This window comes from Megascapheus bottae, chromosome 12 (assembly GCF_031878675.1).
Source record: "Megascapheus bottae isolate mThoBot1 chromosome 12, mThoBot2.hap1, whole genome shotgun sequence".
Taxonomy (NCBI): domain Eukaryota; kingdom Metazoa; phylum Chordata; class Mammalia; order Rodentia; family Geomyidae; genus Megascapheus; species Megascapheus bottae.
In genome coordinates this window covers 9,324,500-9,343,077 of record NC_143520.1, presented here as the reverse complement: position 1 = coordinate 9,343,077, position 18,578 = coordinate 9,324,500, and the positions used below count along the sequence as shown (strand labels likewise).

Here is an 18,578-nt window from a genome sequence, read left to right as displayed (position 1 = left end):
GTCTTTAATATTGTTATTGCAGTCTAAACATTTCAGAATTAAGGAGAAATAGTGGCTAAAATACATACATTATTGTCAGTTGCTTAGAATACTTAGTCAAATCAATTGTTTTCAAATGTCCACCTAGAATGAATCTGTGAGACAAAAGGCAGGCACCATCAGTCTTCTTACCAGATCAACTAGTGTAGAATTCTGTTTTAAATATATTTAAAAGGGAGGACCAGGAGTTTGGCCTAGTGGTAGAGTGCTTGCCTAGCATGCAGGAAGGCCTGGGTTCAATTCCTCACTATCACATACATAGAAAAAGCCAGAAGTGGTACTGAGGCTCAAGTGGTAGAGCTCTAGCCTTGAGAAAGTCCAAGGACCTTTTTGTGCCCAGGAATGGCACCAAAAAATATTTATATATTTATATATATATATATACATACACACACACACACACACACACACACACAAGACCCAGGGTAAAGTAAAACAAAAAATACAAAGTTTGGAGCCAACATAAATAGGCCTGTTAGCCAATGAAGGTCAATCTCAGTATTAACAAGAATAACTATAACGGATTATTACAAATCAAATAGTTTTACATCATGTTATTATTCATAGGACATATTAATCTGGGACAAGAAAAAGGAAGAAAATCTATGTTACATTATACTTGAGTGAAATTAAAAGAAAATATTGTTTCTGTATTCACAATGTAGTTATACTTTACTTATTACAAACGGAAAGTATAATTTAAGAATATCAAGTTAAGGAGGTGGAGCCAGGAGTGGTGGAGCCAGGAGTGGTGGCTCTCGCCTGTAATCCTAGCTACTCAGGAGGCTGAGATCTGAGTATCCCAGTTCAAAGCCCACCTGGGCACTAAAGACCTTGAGACTCTTATCTCCAATTAACCACTAGAAAACGGAAAAGGGGGCTGAGGCTCAAAGGGTAGGGTGGTAGCCTTGAGCTGAAGAGCTCAAAGAAATCACCCAGGCCCAGAGTTCAAGCCCCATGACACCATCCCTCCCCCAAAAAAGATTAAGGGACCAGGAGTTTGGCCTAGTGGTAGAGTAGATCTTTCAGGTTTGATTCCTCAGTACCACATATACAGCAAAAGCTGGAAGTGGTGCTGTGGCTCAAGTGGCAGAGCACTAGCCTTAAGAAAGCCTAAGGTACATCCTTAATATGTGGCTATTAGATCCAAACAGTAAAAGAGCAAGGACTCAAAAGTTGTATACCCAATGTTATGGACATGGTATTGGAAATATAAACACAACTACATAGTCATAAAAATTTATGACTCTAGGGGGCCGGGAGTTTGGCCTAGTGGTTAAAGTGCTTGCCTAGCATGCATGAAGACCCGGGTTCGATTCCTCGGTACCACATACATAGAAAAAAGCCGGAGGTGGTGCTGAGGCTCAGGTGGTAGAGCTCTAGCCTTGAGAAAGTCCAAGGACAGTGCTCAGGCCCTGAGCTCAAGCCCAGGACTGGCAAAAAAAAAAAAAAACTTATGACTCTATAGACATGTTTTATTACATAGATTAGTATGTTTCTATGACATACAAATCTTCATCCTAATTTTAATTATGTTCTAAAATCTAAGTGCCAGTGATTGTATATAGAGATTCCCTTCTTGAACATGTCATTTGAAATGATATAAAAATCAATGTTAATAAATTCTTTAATAAAAAAAAAAAATAGGCCTGCAAAAAAAATGAAAGAAAGAAAGCCTAAGGACAGTGCTCATACCCTGAGTTCAAGCCCCAGGACTGGTACAAAAAAGAGAGAATATCAAGATTACGCATTAGCAAATTAGCAAATGTTTTTCTCTAACTAGTAAAAGGTAACAAGGAGGGCAAGGAAACTAAATAGAGACTTATCAAAAGAAGAGGTTAAAATGGTAGGAAAATATATGAGAAAATGCTCATCATCCATGGTCATAAAGGAAATGCAAATAAAAACAACCCTAAGATACCACCTTATCCCAACAAGAATGGCCAAGATTTTGAACTCAGACAATGACAGATCCGCATCTGGCGGTGCTGTGGAGAAAAAGGTACCCTACTGCACTGCTGGTGGGATTGTAAGCAAGTTCGCCACTCTGGAAAGCATTATGGAGGTTTCTTAAAGAACTGAAAATAAGCCTTCCCTACAATCCCGCCATACCACTCTTGGGCATCTGCCCTGAACATCATAACCCAGGATATGATAAGGACTCCTGCTCAGCTATGTTCATCTCTGCACTATTCACAATAGCCAAGCAATGGAAACAATCCAGATGCCCTACTGCAGACGAATAGATACAAAAAATGTGAGATATACATATATATAATGAAATTCTACATAGCTAACAGACGATAAAATGGCATTTGCAGAGGAGCGGATGTGGACGAATCTAGAGCGAATCATGTTGAGTGAGACAAGTCAAAGGCGCATGGTATCTTTAATATGTGACTATTAGATCCACACAGTAACAAGAGCGATGACTCAATATTTGCGTACCCAATGCTATGGACATGGTATTGGAAATATAAAGACAACTACATAAACATAAAAATTTATGACTCTAGGGGCGGGGAGTTTGGCCTAGTGGTAGAGTGCTTGCCTTGCATGCATGAAGACCAGGGTTCGATTCCTCGGTACCACATAGAAAAAAAAAAGCCAGAAGTGATGCTGAGGCTCAAGTGGTAGAGCTCTAGCCTTGAGAAAGTCCAAGGACAGTGCTCAGGCCCTGAGCTCAAGCCCAGGATTGGCTAAATAAATAAATAAAAATAAATTTAAAAAAATTACGATTCTATAGATATAATGTTTTATTACATAGATTAATATGTATCATCTATGACATACAAACCCTCAGCCTAATGTTAATTATATTCTAAAATCTAAGTGCCAGTGATTGTATATAGATTCCCTTCTTGAATACTTGTTTGTTAAACAAGTCATTTGAAATATGATGTAAAAATCAATGTTAATAAATTCTTTAATTAAAAAAAGGTAGCAAGGAATTCCCTAGTCAACCTGTCACTAGGAAATCTCAAAGCAATCAAAGTTATACATAAATAATGAAATGCCAGACCAAAGTCTAGCACTCTTTATATGAATACAATAAAATTTAGCAACAAATGTATAGTATCTTATCAGGTACTGGTAGTACTCATCTATAATCCTAGCTATTTAGAATGCTGAGATTTGAGAATCTCAGTTCAGAGTCAGCCAGGGCAAACAAACTCAAAAGACTCTCATCTCCAACTAATCAGCAAAAAACTGGAAGTACAGATATGGCACAAGTAGTGTAACACTGGCCTGAGCAGAAAAACCTGGAAATGCCTGGAATCCAAACCCAAGTACAGGCATGGGAGGGCTTACATTGTCCAGAATCTAGTAAAAATTACCAGGCATACAAAAAAGCAGGACAGGATAAAAAAAAAAGTCAATAAATACAAACACAGTAATGTGAGATGATGGAATTGGCAAAGCAACGTCATAAATTTTGTAATATAATATCCAATTTTTCTGAAGGATATAAAGAGAAAATAAAGAATGAAAAATGCTGAGTTTTTGGATGAAAAATAATTTGAAATGAAAAATACACTTGATAAGATTAACAGCGGATTGGCCACTACAGAAGAAAAGATCCTGAGGACAGTCCAATATAAATTTATACAAATGAATCATACAGTTGGGAGAATAATCAGACCTTCAATGGGATGCTACCTAGGGAACAAACATACATGGAATATAAGTCTTAAAAAGGTACCCATGTGGAATACACAAAATGTATTTTTTAAAATACTAGTCAAATAGCTTATGAATTTACTGAAAACCATACACTCAGAAACCTAAAGTCTCAACATATCCCAAGGAAAAGCAGCATAAGAAAAACCACACAGTTTTCCAACTTGGGCCCGGCACAATGGCTCCTGCAAAGAAGGGTGGTGAGGAGAAGAAGGGCCGTTCTGCCACCAACGAGGTGGTGACCCGAGAATACTCCATCAACATTCACAAGCGCATCCATGGAGTGGGCTTTAAGAAGCGTGCTCCTCGTGCACTTAAAGAAATCCGGAAGTTTGCCATGAAGGAGATGGGAACTCCCGATGTGCGCATCGATACCAGGCTCAACAAAGCTGTCTGAGCCAAAGGAATAAGGAATGTTCCCGATCGGATCCGAGTACGGTTATCCAGAAAGCGCAATGAGGATGAAGACTCTCCAAACAAGCTCTACACCCTGGTAACCTACGTCCCCGTTACCACCTTCAAAACTCTACAGACCGTCAATATGGATGAGAACTAACCAGTGTGTGTCAAATAAAACTATAAAATTGTTTTTGTTTGGGGGGAAAAAAAAAAAAAAAGAAAAACCACACAAAAGCACTAGAAAATCAAATTGTTGAAAACTAGCAGAAAGATTTTAAAGGTAGCCACCAGACAAAAGAACCATCATGTTGAAGAACCAATATAATAATCACAACAGAGTTCTCATTAGAAGACTAGAAGACACTGGACATAGAAGCCCAAGCCAGCCATCTCAGCTGCTTGGAAGGTAGAAATAAGTAAGACCTCAGTTCCAGGACAGTCCATGCAAAAGTGGGCTTGGAGGGAAGGAGGATTCATGTGGTAGGGCACCTGTCTAGCAAGCATGAGGCCCTGATTTCAAACCCCAATGGTATGCACATAAAAGTTAACTAGACCTCTTTATCTCAAAAACAAGCTCTGTGTGGTGGTACATGTTTGTAATTCCAGCTATACAGGAAGAGCAGAACCAACAAATTATGGGCAACAACATGAAACCTTGAGAAATAAAAACCAAAGAGATAAGGGTATGACTTAAGTGGTAGATAACTAGGTAAATATGCTGCCCTGATTCAATCCTCAGTATGGGCAAGAAGGAAGGAAGGGAATGAGGGAGGAAAGGAGAGAAAAAAGGGGACAGGGAAAGGGAGGAAGGGAGAGTTGAAGAGGGAGAAGCTGCGGTTCAAGTAGTAAAGCACTAGCCTTGATCAAAAAAGCTCACAGATGGGTACCCAGCCCTAAGTTCAATTTCCAGGACCAGAACAAGAATAAAAAAAGAAAGAGAAAGAGAAAGAGAAAGAGAAGGAGAGAGAAGGAGAGAGAGAGAGAGAGAGAGAGAGAGAGAGAGAGAGAGAGAGAGAGAGAGAGAGAGAGGGGGGGGGGGAAGGAAGGAAGGAAGGAAGGAAGGAAGGAAGGAAGGAAGGAAGGAAGGAAGGAAGGAAGGACAGAAGCTTTAATTCATAATAGCCGAAAGACAGAAAAGGGGCCAGGAGTTTGGCCTAGTGGTAGAGTGCTTCCTTGCATGCACAAATACCTGGGCTTGATTACTCTGCACCCCATAGAAAAAGCAGGAAGTGGTGCTGTGGCTCAAGTGGTAGAGCGCTAGCCTTAAGGAAAGCCCAAGGAGAGTGCTCAGGCCCTGAGTGCAAGCCCCGGGACTGGTTAAAAAGAAAGAAAAGAATGAAAGAGAGAAGAGAGAGAGAGAGAGAGAGAGAGAGAGAGAGAGAGAGAGAGAGAGAGAGAGAGAGAGGGAGGGAGGGAGGGAAGAAGGGAAGAAAGAAAGAAAGAAAGAAAGAAAGAAAGAAAGAAAGAAAGAAAGAAAGAAAGAAAGAAGCAACCCAAGTGCCCATCAACAGAAAGAAAAGCCCATGGCTCTTACATCTATAGTCCTAGCTACTCAGGAAGCTGAGGTCTCAGGATTCGAAGCCAGCCTGCTCAAAAAAGTATGGGCAACTCTTATCACCAACTAATCACCAAGAAATAGATCTAAATACATCTATGGCTTAGAGAGTGCTACCCATGAGCAAAAGAAAAAAATGAGGAAACAGTGGTTAGGCCCAGAGTTCAAGCCCCAGGCCCTGTACAAAGACAAACAAAAAACAAATGGGTAAATTGCATATTCTCTTAGATACAATTCAAAAGACATAAAGAAAAGAGTACATTGTGCATGATTCCAACTGCTTTGGGGAAACTAGTCTATCTATGGTGATAGACATTAGAATATGAGCATCCTGAGGAGGACGACAGAGTAGGAAAGGGTTCATACAAGCAGTTTTTTATGGTACTAATCACATTTTATATCTCGATGTAGGTACTGATTATATGACATTCATATGTGAAAATCTGATACACATGTTTTAAAGTATGTGACATATTCATCAATCAAGTATTTGTTTTTTGTTTTTTTTGATGATACTACAACCTAAAGGAAGTTTTGGAGGATTGCAGGGCTTGAACTCAGGGACTTGGGTACTATCTCTTTGTTCTCAAGGCTAGCAATATGCCACCTGGGCCATAGTACCACTTCCAGTTTTTGAGAGGTTAACTGGAGATAAGAGTCTCAAGGGGGCTGTTCTGCTCGAGCTGGCTTCAAACTGCAATCCTCAGATCTCAACCTCTTAGAATCACAGGCATGAGTCACCAGAGCCCAAGTGATATTTTTTGTTTGTTTTGCCAGTTCTGGGACTTGAACTCAGGGCCTGGGCACTGTACTTGGGCTTTCCTCAAGATTGTGTTCTACTGTTTGAACCACAGCACCACTTCTGGCTTTTTTTTTTTTTTTTTTTTGATGTATGTGATACAAAGGAATTGAACACAGGGCTTCATGCATGCTAGGCAAGCCCTCTATCACTAGGCTTCACTCCCGCCCCCACCCTTTTTTTAAATGGCAACAAATATCTTGAAAATTCAATTAAGAAACCTCTGCAATAACTTAGGTAAGAAATGAGGATAGCAGTTAGAAGCCAGCCCAGGCAGGAAAGTCCAAGAGACTTTTATCTCTAATCAACCACCAAAAAGCAGGAAGTAGGGCTGTTGCTCAAGTGATAGAGGGCCAGCCTGGAGCCAAGAAGCTAAGAGACAGCACCCAGCAGCATCACCCAAGCAAGATAACTACTTCCAAGGGTCCTTTACAGAGTGTATGAATAGAGCTAACTAACTGTCCTCCAATATCCATTCTCCCTTTCTTTCAGGGTAATAAAGTTAACGTACAGTTGTCAAAGACTGCATTCCTAGCCTTCCTAGAGCTTAAATTCTGTGCCTCTAAGAATAAGGCCACATCCCAGGGATGGCTGTGCTAAGAACTGAAAGGAGCATGAGTTACTGAAGATTTCATAAAGCAGATCCATTATGAATAAAGTGGCCAATATGACTACTAAACATACATTTACATAAAAAAGCTTTAAACAAAGATTATCTGACTTTGACACTCTCAATTAAATTTAATAGCATCAATGCAGTGGTAGCAACAATACTTATACTTATCCTTAAAAGAAGTCTGGAATACCAAAATGTAGTGGTTCCAAAACCTCACACCCACAACAATACATTCGTGGATGAGGAGATAATTAATGAAGGGTCACTGAGATAAGAAAATGTAGGACAGAACTACAAATAAAATTTCCATACTTAGTGAAATATTCTTTCTACTTCCTTAAAAGCAGTTATGCCTCTTTATATTAAACTGACACAGTCATCAACAAGAAAACTATCCCATTCACAAATAATTCACAAATAATTACTGCCTTCCACAAATAATTACTTGATGCCTACTATGTTAGTAACCTAGGCACCAGAAATACACAAATAAACAGGAACAACAGAATCCCTACCATCATGAAATTTATAGTATGACAAATAGTTTATTAGATAGGCATAAAACACTCAGAGCAGACTGATATAGTATATAATAAACATCAAATTAGCTATTACATGACTTCTTAGTGTATAGGTAATTAGCAAACCTTCATATTCACTAAGGTCTCTAATATCAAGAGAACCTTTAGGTGGTTTCTATATTGACTTGTTTTTTTTTCTACATTGGTCCTTGGTTTTTTGCTTGTTTTTTTTCTAGTACTGGTGATGTACCCAGAACCTTGTACACGGTAGGCAAGCAACTCCACTACTTTTGTTACACCTAAAGCCCTCTTGTTTTTATTTTGTTTTGACACAGGGTCTCCCTTTACTCCTACTAGTGTCCAACTGGTGATCCTCCTGCCTCAACCTTGGTAGCTGGGATTCTAGGCATGTACCTACCACCAGGATCTTAAAAGGCTATCTTCTCTTCCCCAATCTGTTTCTTATGGCCCTATTCAGAGGTACTACCAGACCTTTTTGCCTGGTCTGAATTTGAATCATAGAAGCAGCAGCAAGAGATGAGAAATCCCTCATGTTCAAGAGTCCAGATGGCTGAACTCCACAGGGAACTATACCTCTGGCTCCTGTCCTTTTTGAGGTTCAGTTTCTCCTAATCTATCCTTCCAGTATGTCTTTTTCTCTAGTTTGAAATTGTCAGGATTTATGTTTTTTACAAAGAACTTTATTTTATGTTGTTCAATAAAGATCACTCTACAAAAAAGCTTTAAAAACAAACAAGACTGCAAAAATTCAGTAAGTTTTACTTTTAAAATAAATGCATTGCATATGTAAAGCCCTGGGTTCAATCTCCAGTATCCCTCTCCCAAATAGAGTGAGTTTTACTACTTGTAAAGTATACCTCAATAAAACTGAAGAGGAATGTTTAACTTAAAAGCATTAGCAGCACATTTACATCAAACAATAGAATATTTCAAGTTACTTTAACATACATTGACTTTACTAAACTCTATGGCTAAAAAGCTTACAAGAAAACACTTCAGACTGCTTTTTTAAACAGTCTCATTTGAAGTAAAATTGGATTGATTCCAGCAACTCCAAAATAAGAGACGTTAGTATCTAAAAGCTGTGCCTTCTTTATAGTTCAAACTCATTGATAGCACCTACCTTGCTATCTGTTTTGCTTGTATTTTGACTCTTTATTTAATCTTACTTTGCTAGCAGACTATATCACAGCAGGAAGCCCCTTCAAAATGTAAACCACTTCAGCTCAAGGAAAGATTGAAATCAGGACAACCACACTTGTTCATGGTTTACATTAAGAGAGGTTAAGAATGTCATATTTGGTCATATCATGCTCTGTTCATATATGATTCAGTTAAAGGAACTCCAAGGAACACATGGAACAACATGGTTGTCTTGTTACCAATCTAAAGGCCAAAATGCCCTGTTACCTTCAACACCTAACCACTTTTTTTGTTGGTGGTAGTGGTGGTCATGGGGCTTGAACTCAGCCTGGGCACTATCCCTGAGCTCTTCATCTCAAGGCTACCACCCTATCCTTGAACCAAGCCCCACTTCCCATTTTCTAGAGGTTAATTGGAGATAAGAGTCTCAGTTCCTTTTGGGCCCGGGCTGGCTTTGAACCTTGATCCTCAGATCTCAGCCTCCTGAGTAGCTAGGATTGCAGGTGGGAGCCACCGCAACCAGCCCTAATCACTTTTAAGACAGTTCCTATCTTAAGGTTACAAAAGGTATATAATAGAAGGGAAAATACTGAACAGTGTAGTCACTATTCAATGAATAGTATAAATCTATTTATAGTATAGATTTTTAGTATTTATAGTATAATAGATTTACAGTATAATAGATTCATAGTATGTTGGAGTTACAGTATGAATCTATTCACATGTACCTCTTCACTATTTAGTGAATAGTCAGTCTTATTTGCAAATACACAATTCACTTTAATTTTTAAAAATTACCAACCTGATCATTTTGCTCTTACAGCTTTCAAATTTTAATACCTTAGAACAAGAACCCTCTTACCAAACGACTTCTAATATTATATTCAAAGTTATTTAATCCCTTCTCCAGTAACAATTTACCCATATGACAGTTGATCTCCCAGGAATCAAATCAAACTTACAATGAGACTTTCAAAACTACTTCATAGAGGCCGAAAGTATGGCCTCTGATAGCCAACCTACACATAGCCAAGCCAGAAACAAAATCAATTTTGAACTATACCAGTACCAATCTAATACAATGCATCTCACTCACTGATATTTTAACTCTCAATGTTTCTTCCTCCACATTGAGCAAAACAATGTAAGTAAAAGTAACTCAACTTTCAATACAATATTTTCAGATAACCAAAACTGAAATATAACTAAAACCTAGTTTTATGGCATATTCTATAACCCCTTTCTCTAACTTGAATTTTATTTACCTCATGAGTCTTCAATCCTACAAGAACTAAAATATTTTCAAAATAAATATTATAAACCCCAACATCAACTTACCCCACATTTGGTAATCCAACAATACCAATTTTCAGTGAGGTTCCAAATCTTCCAATGATTGGGGGTGGTTTAATTCCATCGCCTGCTTTTTTGGGGGGCATCTGAAATAACAAAACAAATGTACAAAACCTTTTACTATTCCTATGGATAAAAACACATTTTATCATATAAAATATTGGAGAAGCCAGGTGCCAGAGGCTCATGCCTGTAGTCCTGGCTACTCTGGAAGCTGAGCTTCACTGAGGACAGAGGTTCCAAGCTAGACTGTGCAAGAAAATCCAAAAGACTCTTATCTCCAATAAACCACTAAAAAGACAGAAGTGGAACTGTGGCTCAGTAATATGGCACCAGCCTTGAGTGAAAAAGCTAGGGAACAATACCCAGAGCTAAGTTCAAGCCTCAGTACATGTACACACACACACACACACACACCCTACATTCTTGACAAACTGCTACATGAATGAAGGCTATAGAAGACAGTACAAAAATGAAAGTCAAAGAAATCCCATTCTAACACCACCAACATCTAAACTACCTTTCACCAAACCATTCCTCTATTTGGAATCTATCTTCCTTATTCCTCACAATTCCATTTTTCCACACGAATGAACACAGTTATCTAATGGAACTCAGTCCTTTCCACGTTTAGCATAGTAAGTAAAGCTTATTAGTCCTCAAAATCTACATTATGGTTATCACTAATCATGAATTTATCCACTCAACCTTTCCCCCCCAATACAGGGGATTGAACCTAATGCCTGGTGCATAGTAGGCAAAAATTGCTCTGCCTCAGAGCAGAAAAATCAGCCCAAGTCTATCCAACCTCGGGTTTTACTTGTCAAACTTTCTCCTCTTGCTAGTCCAGGCTCCAAGTTTCCCCGTAGGCAGCTGATCCCACCTTACCGGAATCCCTGGGAACTAAAACTGTCCCTCACTTTTAGCTGGGTTGGACCTCCTAGAACCACGCCGTACCCCTACTCTTAAAGCGATACTCCAACCTCTGGAAAGGAATGGAACTCCCGCCTCAGGGTCCTGACACCTGTTCGGGGCCAAACTAGGCCTCCAAATAGCTTTAAGAGTAAAGCGAGTCCTGACCTCCGGCCTACCCCTTCCGATGGGCGGCGGGCCGCCCCGGCAGGGCAAGCCCTCGCCCAACATCCTTCCCCTCCGGTCTAGGCCCTGGGTGACCCGCCTCTGGGGAAGGCTTCCCTAGGGCGTGCGGGGACGAGGAACCGGCCGCCCCTCCGGCCGTGCGGCCTAGTCCTAGAGCGCCTCATTCATCCCAAACCCACGCCACCCGCTGCCCTCGGCCCATCCTGGTCGCCGGGCCGGGCCTGGTGACCACCTCAGGGTGACCCTCCCGAGCGTCGAGAATCTCGCTGGGTCTCAAGCTCTCTGGGGGGAGGCCTCACCGTGATCGGCGTGGAGGGTGACTCCGGGTGCTAACCTGCGGGAGACTTGCCGGCTGCGGGAGGCGGGGAAGAAGGCGGAGGAAGCTCAGGCCCGGCCCCTCCACCCAGAGGCACGCACGACGGCGGAGGCGGCGGAATGGGCGGGTCGGGCGGTACCTGCACGCAGGCCGTACGCCCCGCCCTCCTCGGACCCCGCCCATTGGCCCGAGAGGCCGTGGGAGGCGGGACTAGGGTGGAGGCGGGATCGGAGTGGGCGTGGCGGCGCGGTGCGGTCGCCCGCTGGAGGCTGCCCGCGCTTCATCTTCCGCCGCCTCAGCACGTGGGCTTCTGGGCCTTTCGCTCCGCTTCCGCCTGGCTGCGCTCCCCGAGCTGCCCGCGCGCTGGACTCCACCCGCTCGGCCCTGGTGTCAGGCCCTGACCTTCAAGCCGAGGCCTGGGCCACCTAACGCCGGGTGAACGCGGTTCTTCCCTGCCCCGCCGAGAACACAGCCCTAAGCCAACTTCCTTTTCCTTTAACTTTCTTCAGTCAGTCCGCAGGGTGAGAAGCTGTTAGTTAACTTTCTTAAAGGGAAACGGGGATAAGGGCAGCTTGGGAACCACTGGTTCCTGTTATATATAAATATATATATATATATACTCATTTATTTGCTAGTCCTGGGGCCTGAACTCGGGGCGCTCTCCTTGCTCTTTCTCAAGGCTAGCACGCTGCCATTTGAGCCACAGCACCACTTCTGGCGTCATGCCTGCTAGGAAGCAGTAGTCTAGGGGAAGCCACACTCCAGCCCCACGGGTTCCTTCTTTAAAAGTTCAGACATTAAGGAATCAGTTCACACACACACACACGTCCTCCTTTTTCTTTACGATTGAGGACAGGCGCCTCTAAAATCTAGGCGTTTCTACTCTGGATGTCCACCTTTCGCTAACTGTGTGATCTTGGATACATGGACTCTTCTGGCTCCAGTTTCCTCCTGGACAACATGAGGCTTTTGAGAAGCATCTTAAACCAGCTTAAAGTGATCAAGTGAGGATGCAGGGAGACAGATGTGTGAGAAACTAGCTGCAGTACCCAGGAAAGGCTTGCATGTAGTGAGGAGCTTGCTGTTCTTACTAAACTTTAGCCCGCTCACGGACACAACTCCAAAAGCTCGCTGGAGAAGACATTGATTTCATTAAGGTGCAGTCCTTCAATGGACGTTCAGCTTAATTGTTACTATGGACATAATACTTAATAGCCAAGCTTTTTTCCAGCATATTAGTTGCTAATAAATAATGCAAAGTAGTTTTGGTTACCAATTTCAAGATGAGGGTTCAATATTAGAAAAGTGATACAACTAGGAAATGGCAGAAACCAGACTTAAAATTGCATTCTAACTGAAAACTATGTTCCCTTTTAGCCAGATTTTTTTTTGCCGGTCGTCAGACTTGAACTCTGGGTCTGAGTGCTGTCCCTGAGCAATTCAGCTCAAGGCTAACACTCCATCCCTTGAGCCACAGTGCCACTTTCAATTTTCTGGTGGTTGATTGGAGATAAAGAGTCTCACAGAGTTTCACGCCCAGGCTTTCTTTGAACTGTGATCCTCAGATCTCAGCCCTCTTGAGTAGCTAGGCTTACAGGTGTGAGCCACCAGTGTCCGGCCCCAGATATATTTTATTTTTTTCAGCTCTTGAGGATGAACTTGAGGCCAAGACATTATCTCAGATTTTTTTTTGCTTGAGGCTAGTGCTAAACCACAGTTCCACTTCCAGCTTTGAGTCATTAGTTGGAGATGAGAGTCCTCTGGATTTTACTACACAGGCTGACTTCGAAATGCAATCCTCAGAAATCAGCTTCCTAAGTAGCTAAGATTACATCTGGAAATGACCGGCACCTGACTCAAAATATTTTTTTTTATTGTAATTAGTAAAAGGGTTACATGATATTTGCCAGATAGAAGGTGCATTAATTCACATACATTGATACCCTTTCACAGGTCTTGGTACCCATTTCCCTCCCCCACCCGTCTTGGTTTTCCCCCCTTCCCTATCAAAATATTTTTTTATAAGAGCTTAACATACAGCAACTGCAACTAAGCTATTCTTTATCGTATTACTGCATTAAGGTTTTTCCTGAACCCTATGAATAATGTTCTGAGGTAACTGTAGATCTTTGTAAGTTTGGAAACTATCAAGGACACTGGCAACTTGATTTAGCTTGGGTGTTTGGTTGTGTTTATTTTGTCTCTGCTGGCCCTAGGACTTGAACTCTGAGCCTGAGCACTGTCCCTTTTGCTTGTCTAGTGCTGTACAACTTTTTGTACACAACAATGCTTCCTACCTTTTTCTTTTTTTTAATTAATTGGAGCCAAAGAGTCTCCTGAACTTTTCCACACGCAGTTCTTCTGTCATCCTTAGGTCTCAGCCTTCTTGGTAGATAGGATTACAAGTGAGAGCACCCTGTACCCTGCTTGTTGTTTTATTTTTTTTTAATTCCATCAAGTGATTGTACAAAAGGGTTACAATTTTGTATGTATGCATTATGAGTACAGTTCATCTTGATCAATGTCACCCCTTCTATTGTTCTTATTTTTTTCTTTTTACCTTTTTTTTCCCGTGGATCATGGGACTTGAACCTCTAAGCTTGGGCGCTGTCCCTGAGCTCTGCAGTTCAAGGCTACCACCCTACCCCTGGGCCTGGGCATTGTCCCTGAACTCTTCAGCCCAAGGCTTCTGCCCTACCCCTTGAGACACAGCCCCTGTTTTCTAGTGATTAACTGGAGATAAAAGTCTCATGTTCTTCAGTGCCTGGGCTGGCTTTGGTTCCTAAATTCTTTGTTGCTTTTTCAGTAGTGAAGTCCTACAGTTGGGTTCACACTGCTGCTCATGGATACAGAAAGGAACTATTACCTTGAAAACTCAAGTGTCCCAAAGAGCCCTCTCTACTCAGCAGCCAGCCACTCCACTACTAATTGAAAATGTTCCCCAGTTGTGGAGTAGTGGAATTATCTTGGACTTATCACTATCTTTTGGCTAAATTTAGCTACTTCTTCAGTCTCAAATCTACCCATTCTCTTAAATTCACACTATCAAGTCCTTCAGTCAATTACCTTTTCCTCTTCTGATGGTTATATCTTTCTTACTTACACTTTTGACCAGGTTTAAGATGCTTTGTCAAAGTAGGTCACCCACATTTCTGAGAACTAGGCAGTTTGAGAAGTGGCTCACTTCTCAAAGTTTGAGTGGGCAGAGGGGATTCGTAGTCAAAAGAAAAATTTGGCTGGGTGTGGTGGCTCATGCCTGTAATCCTTCCTACTCCGGAGGCTGACAGGGTTCAAAGCCAGCCTGAGCACAAAAGGACCTGAGACTTATCTCCAATTAATCACTACAAAATGGGAAGTAGGGCTTGGCTCAAGGGTAGGGTAATAGCCTTGAGCTGCAGAGCTCAAGGGTAGCGCCCAGGCCGAGTTCAAGCCCCATTACCCACAAAAAAAAAAAAAAAAAAAAAAAAAAAAACAAGAAGAAAAAAAGAAAATTTTGGTTGTCATCATTTAGTGTTAAAGCTCTGCCAAGGGTCCAATATACAGTGGCCAGGTAGGTAGAGGTCATATAATTGAAATCTCCCTATCCTTTCACTACTAATATAGTAATCAGTTTCCAGAGAATACCAGAGTGGCTGTCAATTATTGGAAAAGTCAATGACAAAGGAAGATTCCAGGAAATAAATAGTACATTAACAGTCTGATATAAAACCTAGTATAGTAACGTTTACTTGAGCTTTTTGTACCTCTTGTGTTTGTCTCTTTTGTTGAGATAGTATCTCACTATCTTAATCTCTTCAGAGACTATACTTCCAGTGACCTAATTATCTTGTACTATACTTGACTTCTCAAAGGTTCTACCATCTCCTAACATTGCCACCCTAAGAACTAAGTTCCAATATATGATCCTTTGGGAGACCATTTTGAACAAAACCATAGCAACACTGACTAACCAGTCAGTATTAAAGGCATAACAAAACAGAACAATAGTAGTAACTATACTGGAAGAGAAATTGAGTCCTAAAAATGTTACAGAAAGTGACAGCTTAAGGGCCAGAAGTTAGCCCTAGTGATAGAGTGCTTGCCTAGCATGAACAAAGACCTGGGTTCGATTCCTCAGTACCACATACATAGAAAAAAATCCAGAAGTGGTGCTAAGGCTCAAGTGGTAGAGCTCTAGCCTTGAGAAAGTCCAGGGATAGTGCTCAGGCCCTGAGCTCAAGCCCAGGAGTAGGAAAAAAAAGTGACAGCTTACGAAAAAGCTACCCTATATGGGTATTAAATAGCATTTTTATCAGTTGCCTGTGTCAAATTTTTTCCTCTAAGCTTTCTGCCAGATCCATTGTCCAGAAAATAGATCTGTATATTTAGAATTTTTTGGCATTACCATTTTATTTCTATACTTAAACAATGAATTTGAACATTCAATATCTGCCTTTTTGAGCTTGACTTATCTCTCTCACCATTATGTCATTCAGTTCCATCATTTTCCTATTAAGCATAGTTTTATTACTCTTCATGGTACATGAATGTTTCATGTAATGTATACACCATATTGCCTTCATGAGTAATTCATCATCTGTTGTTGGATGCATCAGCCAATTTGAAAATGTGGTTTTTATGAGCAGAACTTCAAAAAATAGGACTCTGCAGATAGATCTATTGTATATTGATTTGATTCTTTCAGGTATATTCAGGATTATTATTGAAGAGTTGTAAATTATATCTACTTGTAGTTTTTTGAAGAAAGTCCATACTAAATATTTTTTGGTGGGTCATGGGGCTTGAACTCTGGGCACTGTTCCTGAGCTCTTTAGTGCAGGGCCACCACCCTACCCCTGGGCCTGGGCACTATCCCGAGCTCTTCAGCTCAAGGCTACTGACCTTCCCCTTGAGCCACAGCCCCACTTCCTGTTTTCTAGTGATAATTTGGAGATAAGAGTTTTATTCTTTTTGCCTAGGCTGGCTTTGAACTGAGATCCTCAGATCTCAGCCTCCTGAGTAGCTAGGATTACAGGTGTAAGCCACTGCACCTGGCAAAATTGGGTCTTTTTTTTTTTTTTTTTTTTTTGCCAGTCCTGAGGCTTGAACTCTGGGCCTGGGTGCTGTCCCTGAGCTCTTCAGCTCAAGGATACTGCCCTATCCCTTGAGCCATAATGCTACTTCCAGTGGTTAATTGGAGATTAAGTATCTCATAGTCTTTAGTGCCCAGACTGGCTTTGAACTGGGATCCTCAGATATCAGCCTTCTGAGTAGCTAGGATTACAAGTGTGAGCCACCATGCCCTGCTTTTTGGTATTCTTGAGCCCCTACTCCATGCTAGGCTTTAATCTACATATGAGATAAAATATATTACTATATTTATTATATAAAATATAGTTTATAATATCTATATTCATATATCATTGATATATTTAACAATGTTCTGTTAATACTGATTATATCATAATTAACACATTATATATCATCATAGATAGATTCCTGAGGAAAGAGAATAATCAAGTAATAATCACAACTTCTAAATTCCCAGTTATCTTCTTCTAAAGGCATATATAATTTCTGATCTCAAGACTCTGTCAAATAGCATTGGGTTCCACCAAGAACTCCCATTTTCTGTTTAAATTAGTTTACCACGGGTTTCTATTTCCTATAGCCCAACAGTGCTTTCAGTGGCCGAGACAGATAACTTACACTCTTCTGAGAGGTATCAATGTATTTTGGAGGTAATTTATCCAATATTCTCTCAATTGTAGTTTTAAATTCTTAGATACTGTCTCTGAGAATAATTTAGTAGTAAAGCAATAATCTGATAGTAAAACAATGAATTAGAACATTTTTGAGTTTGACTTCTCTCTCTCTCACCATTATGTCATTCAGTTACATTCATTTTCCTATTAAGCACATAGCTTTATTACTCTTCGCCCAGCTTGCACAAGACTCTGGGTTTTATCCCTAGTACAGGAAAAAAAAATTGGAAGACATTGTTTCCCAGAATGTAGTGTTTGGAACTGCAATGTCCCAACCAGGTTCAGATATGTTCAGGAAGTACTTCTACTCATTTAGGCAGGAAATCTTTGATGATATACAAAAAATAAGGTTTTGAAATAAAAAGATCTGTTAATGCTCTATAACTCAGTGTTATGCCATTTGTACACACTTGTTGACAGCACATATACTAAGATCTGTGGAATGTGCACTCTGAAAAGAGCAACCTGGAAGTTTTCATGATAGAGGATGAGTAAAAAATTTTCACAGTAAAAAAAAAGCAGGGTAGTGTCAGGAGCATGGCCTAGTGGTACGAATGCTTATCTTGCATTCGATTACTTGGTACTACATATGCAGAAAAAAAGCTGGAAATGGTGCTGTGGCTCAAGTGGTTGAACTCTAGCTTTGAGAAAGCCCAAAGACAGTGCTCAGGCCCTGAGTTCAAGCCCCAAGAGTGGCAAAAATAACTAACTAAATAAAAATCACTATTGGAGAATGCTGTCTTCCCTTTCCATTATAACAAATGAGGAAATGAGTACTGTTAAGGGGCAAAGAAGACCAATCCTAAAGAAAGCTCTGCTGGGTGAGGTGGTTTACCCCTGTAATCCTACTTAGGAGGCTGAGATCTGAGGATCATGGTTCAAAGCTAGCCGGGCACTAAAAAGTCCGTGAAACGCTTATCTCCAGTTAATCACCAGAAAACCAGAAGATGCACTGTGGCTCAAGTAGTAGGATGGTAGCCTTGATCTGAAGAGCTCAGGGACAGGGCCCAGGTTTAAAGTTCAAGTCCTACCACCGACAATAAAAAAAAAAAGCCCTGCTCCCATTGTATGTCTCACTGTCTAGAGGAGTTCAAATCACGGAAATGCATAAGGTATTTTGGTTGCCGGTGTTGTTCCTTTTTTGTATTGGTAATAAGGTTTGAATTAGGAGCCTAGGCACTGTCCCTTATATTTATTGCTCAATCCTGGTGCTCTGCCACTTGAGCCACAGCTTCATTTCTGGCTTTTTGGTATTTAACTGTAGATAGAAGTCTCATGGACTTCCCTGCCCAT

The 18,578-nt window shown here is 40.9% G+C and overlaps 1 protein-coding gene and 1 pseudogene across 2 annotated transcripts in view; one reads left to right on the top strand and one right to left on the bottom strand.

The window, feature by feature from the left end:
• Positions 1-11,653, bottom strand: part of Ola1 (Obg like ATPase 1) — a 121,126-nt gene extending 109,473 nt beyond the window's left edge. Inside the window, exons 1-2 of one of the 2 annotated variants that reach the window (XM_090342617.1) lie at positions 11,560-11,653; positions 10,113-10,213 (exon numbers count right to left, since the gene is read on the bottom strand). In XM_090342617.1, coding sequence (XP_090198743.1) covers positions 10,113-10,213 — 101 coding nt within the window. In that variant the 5' untranslated portion in view covers positions 11,560-11,653. Of the gene's footprint in view, positions 1-10,112; positions 10,214-11,524 lie in introns of both variants that reach the window. The other variant, XM_090342616.1, reaches the window with a different exon arrangement.
• On the top strand, positions 3,883-4,307 carry LOC150056188 (large ribosomal subunit protein eL31 pseudogene; annotated as a pseudogene).
• Positions 11,654-18,578: the final 6,925 nt, after the last annotated feature.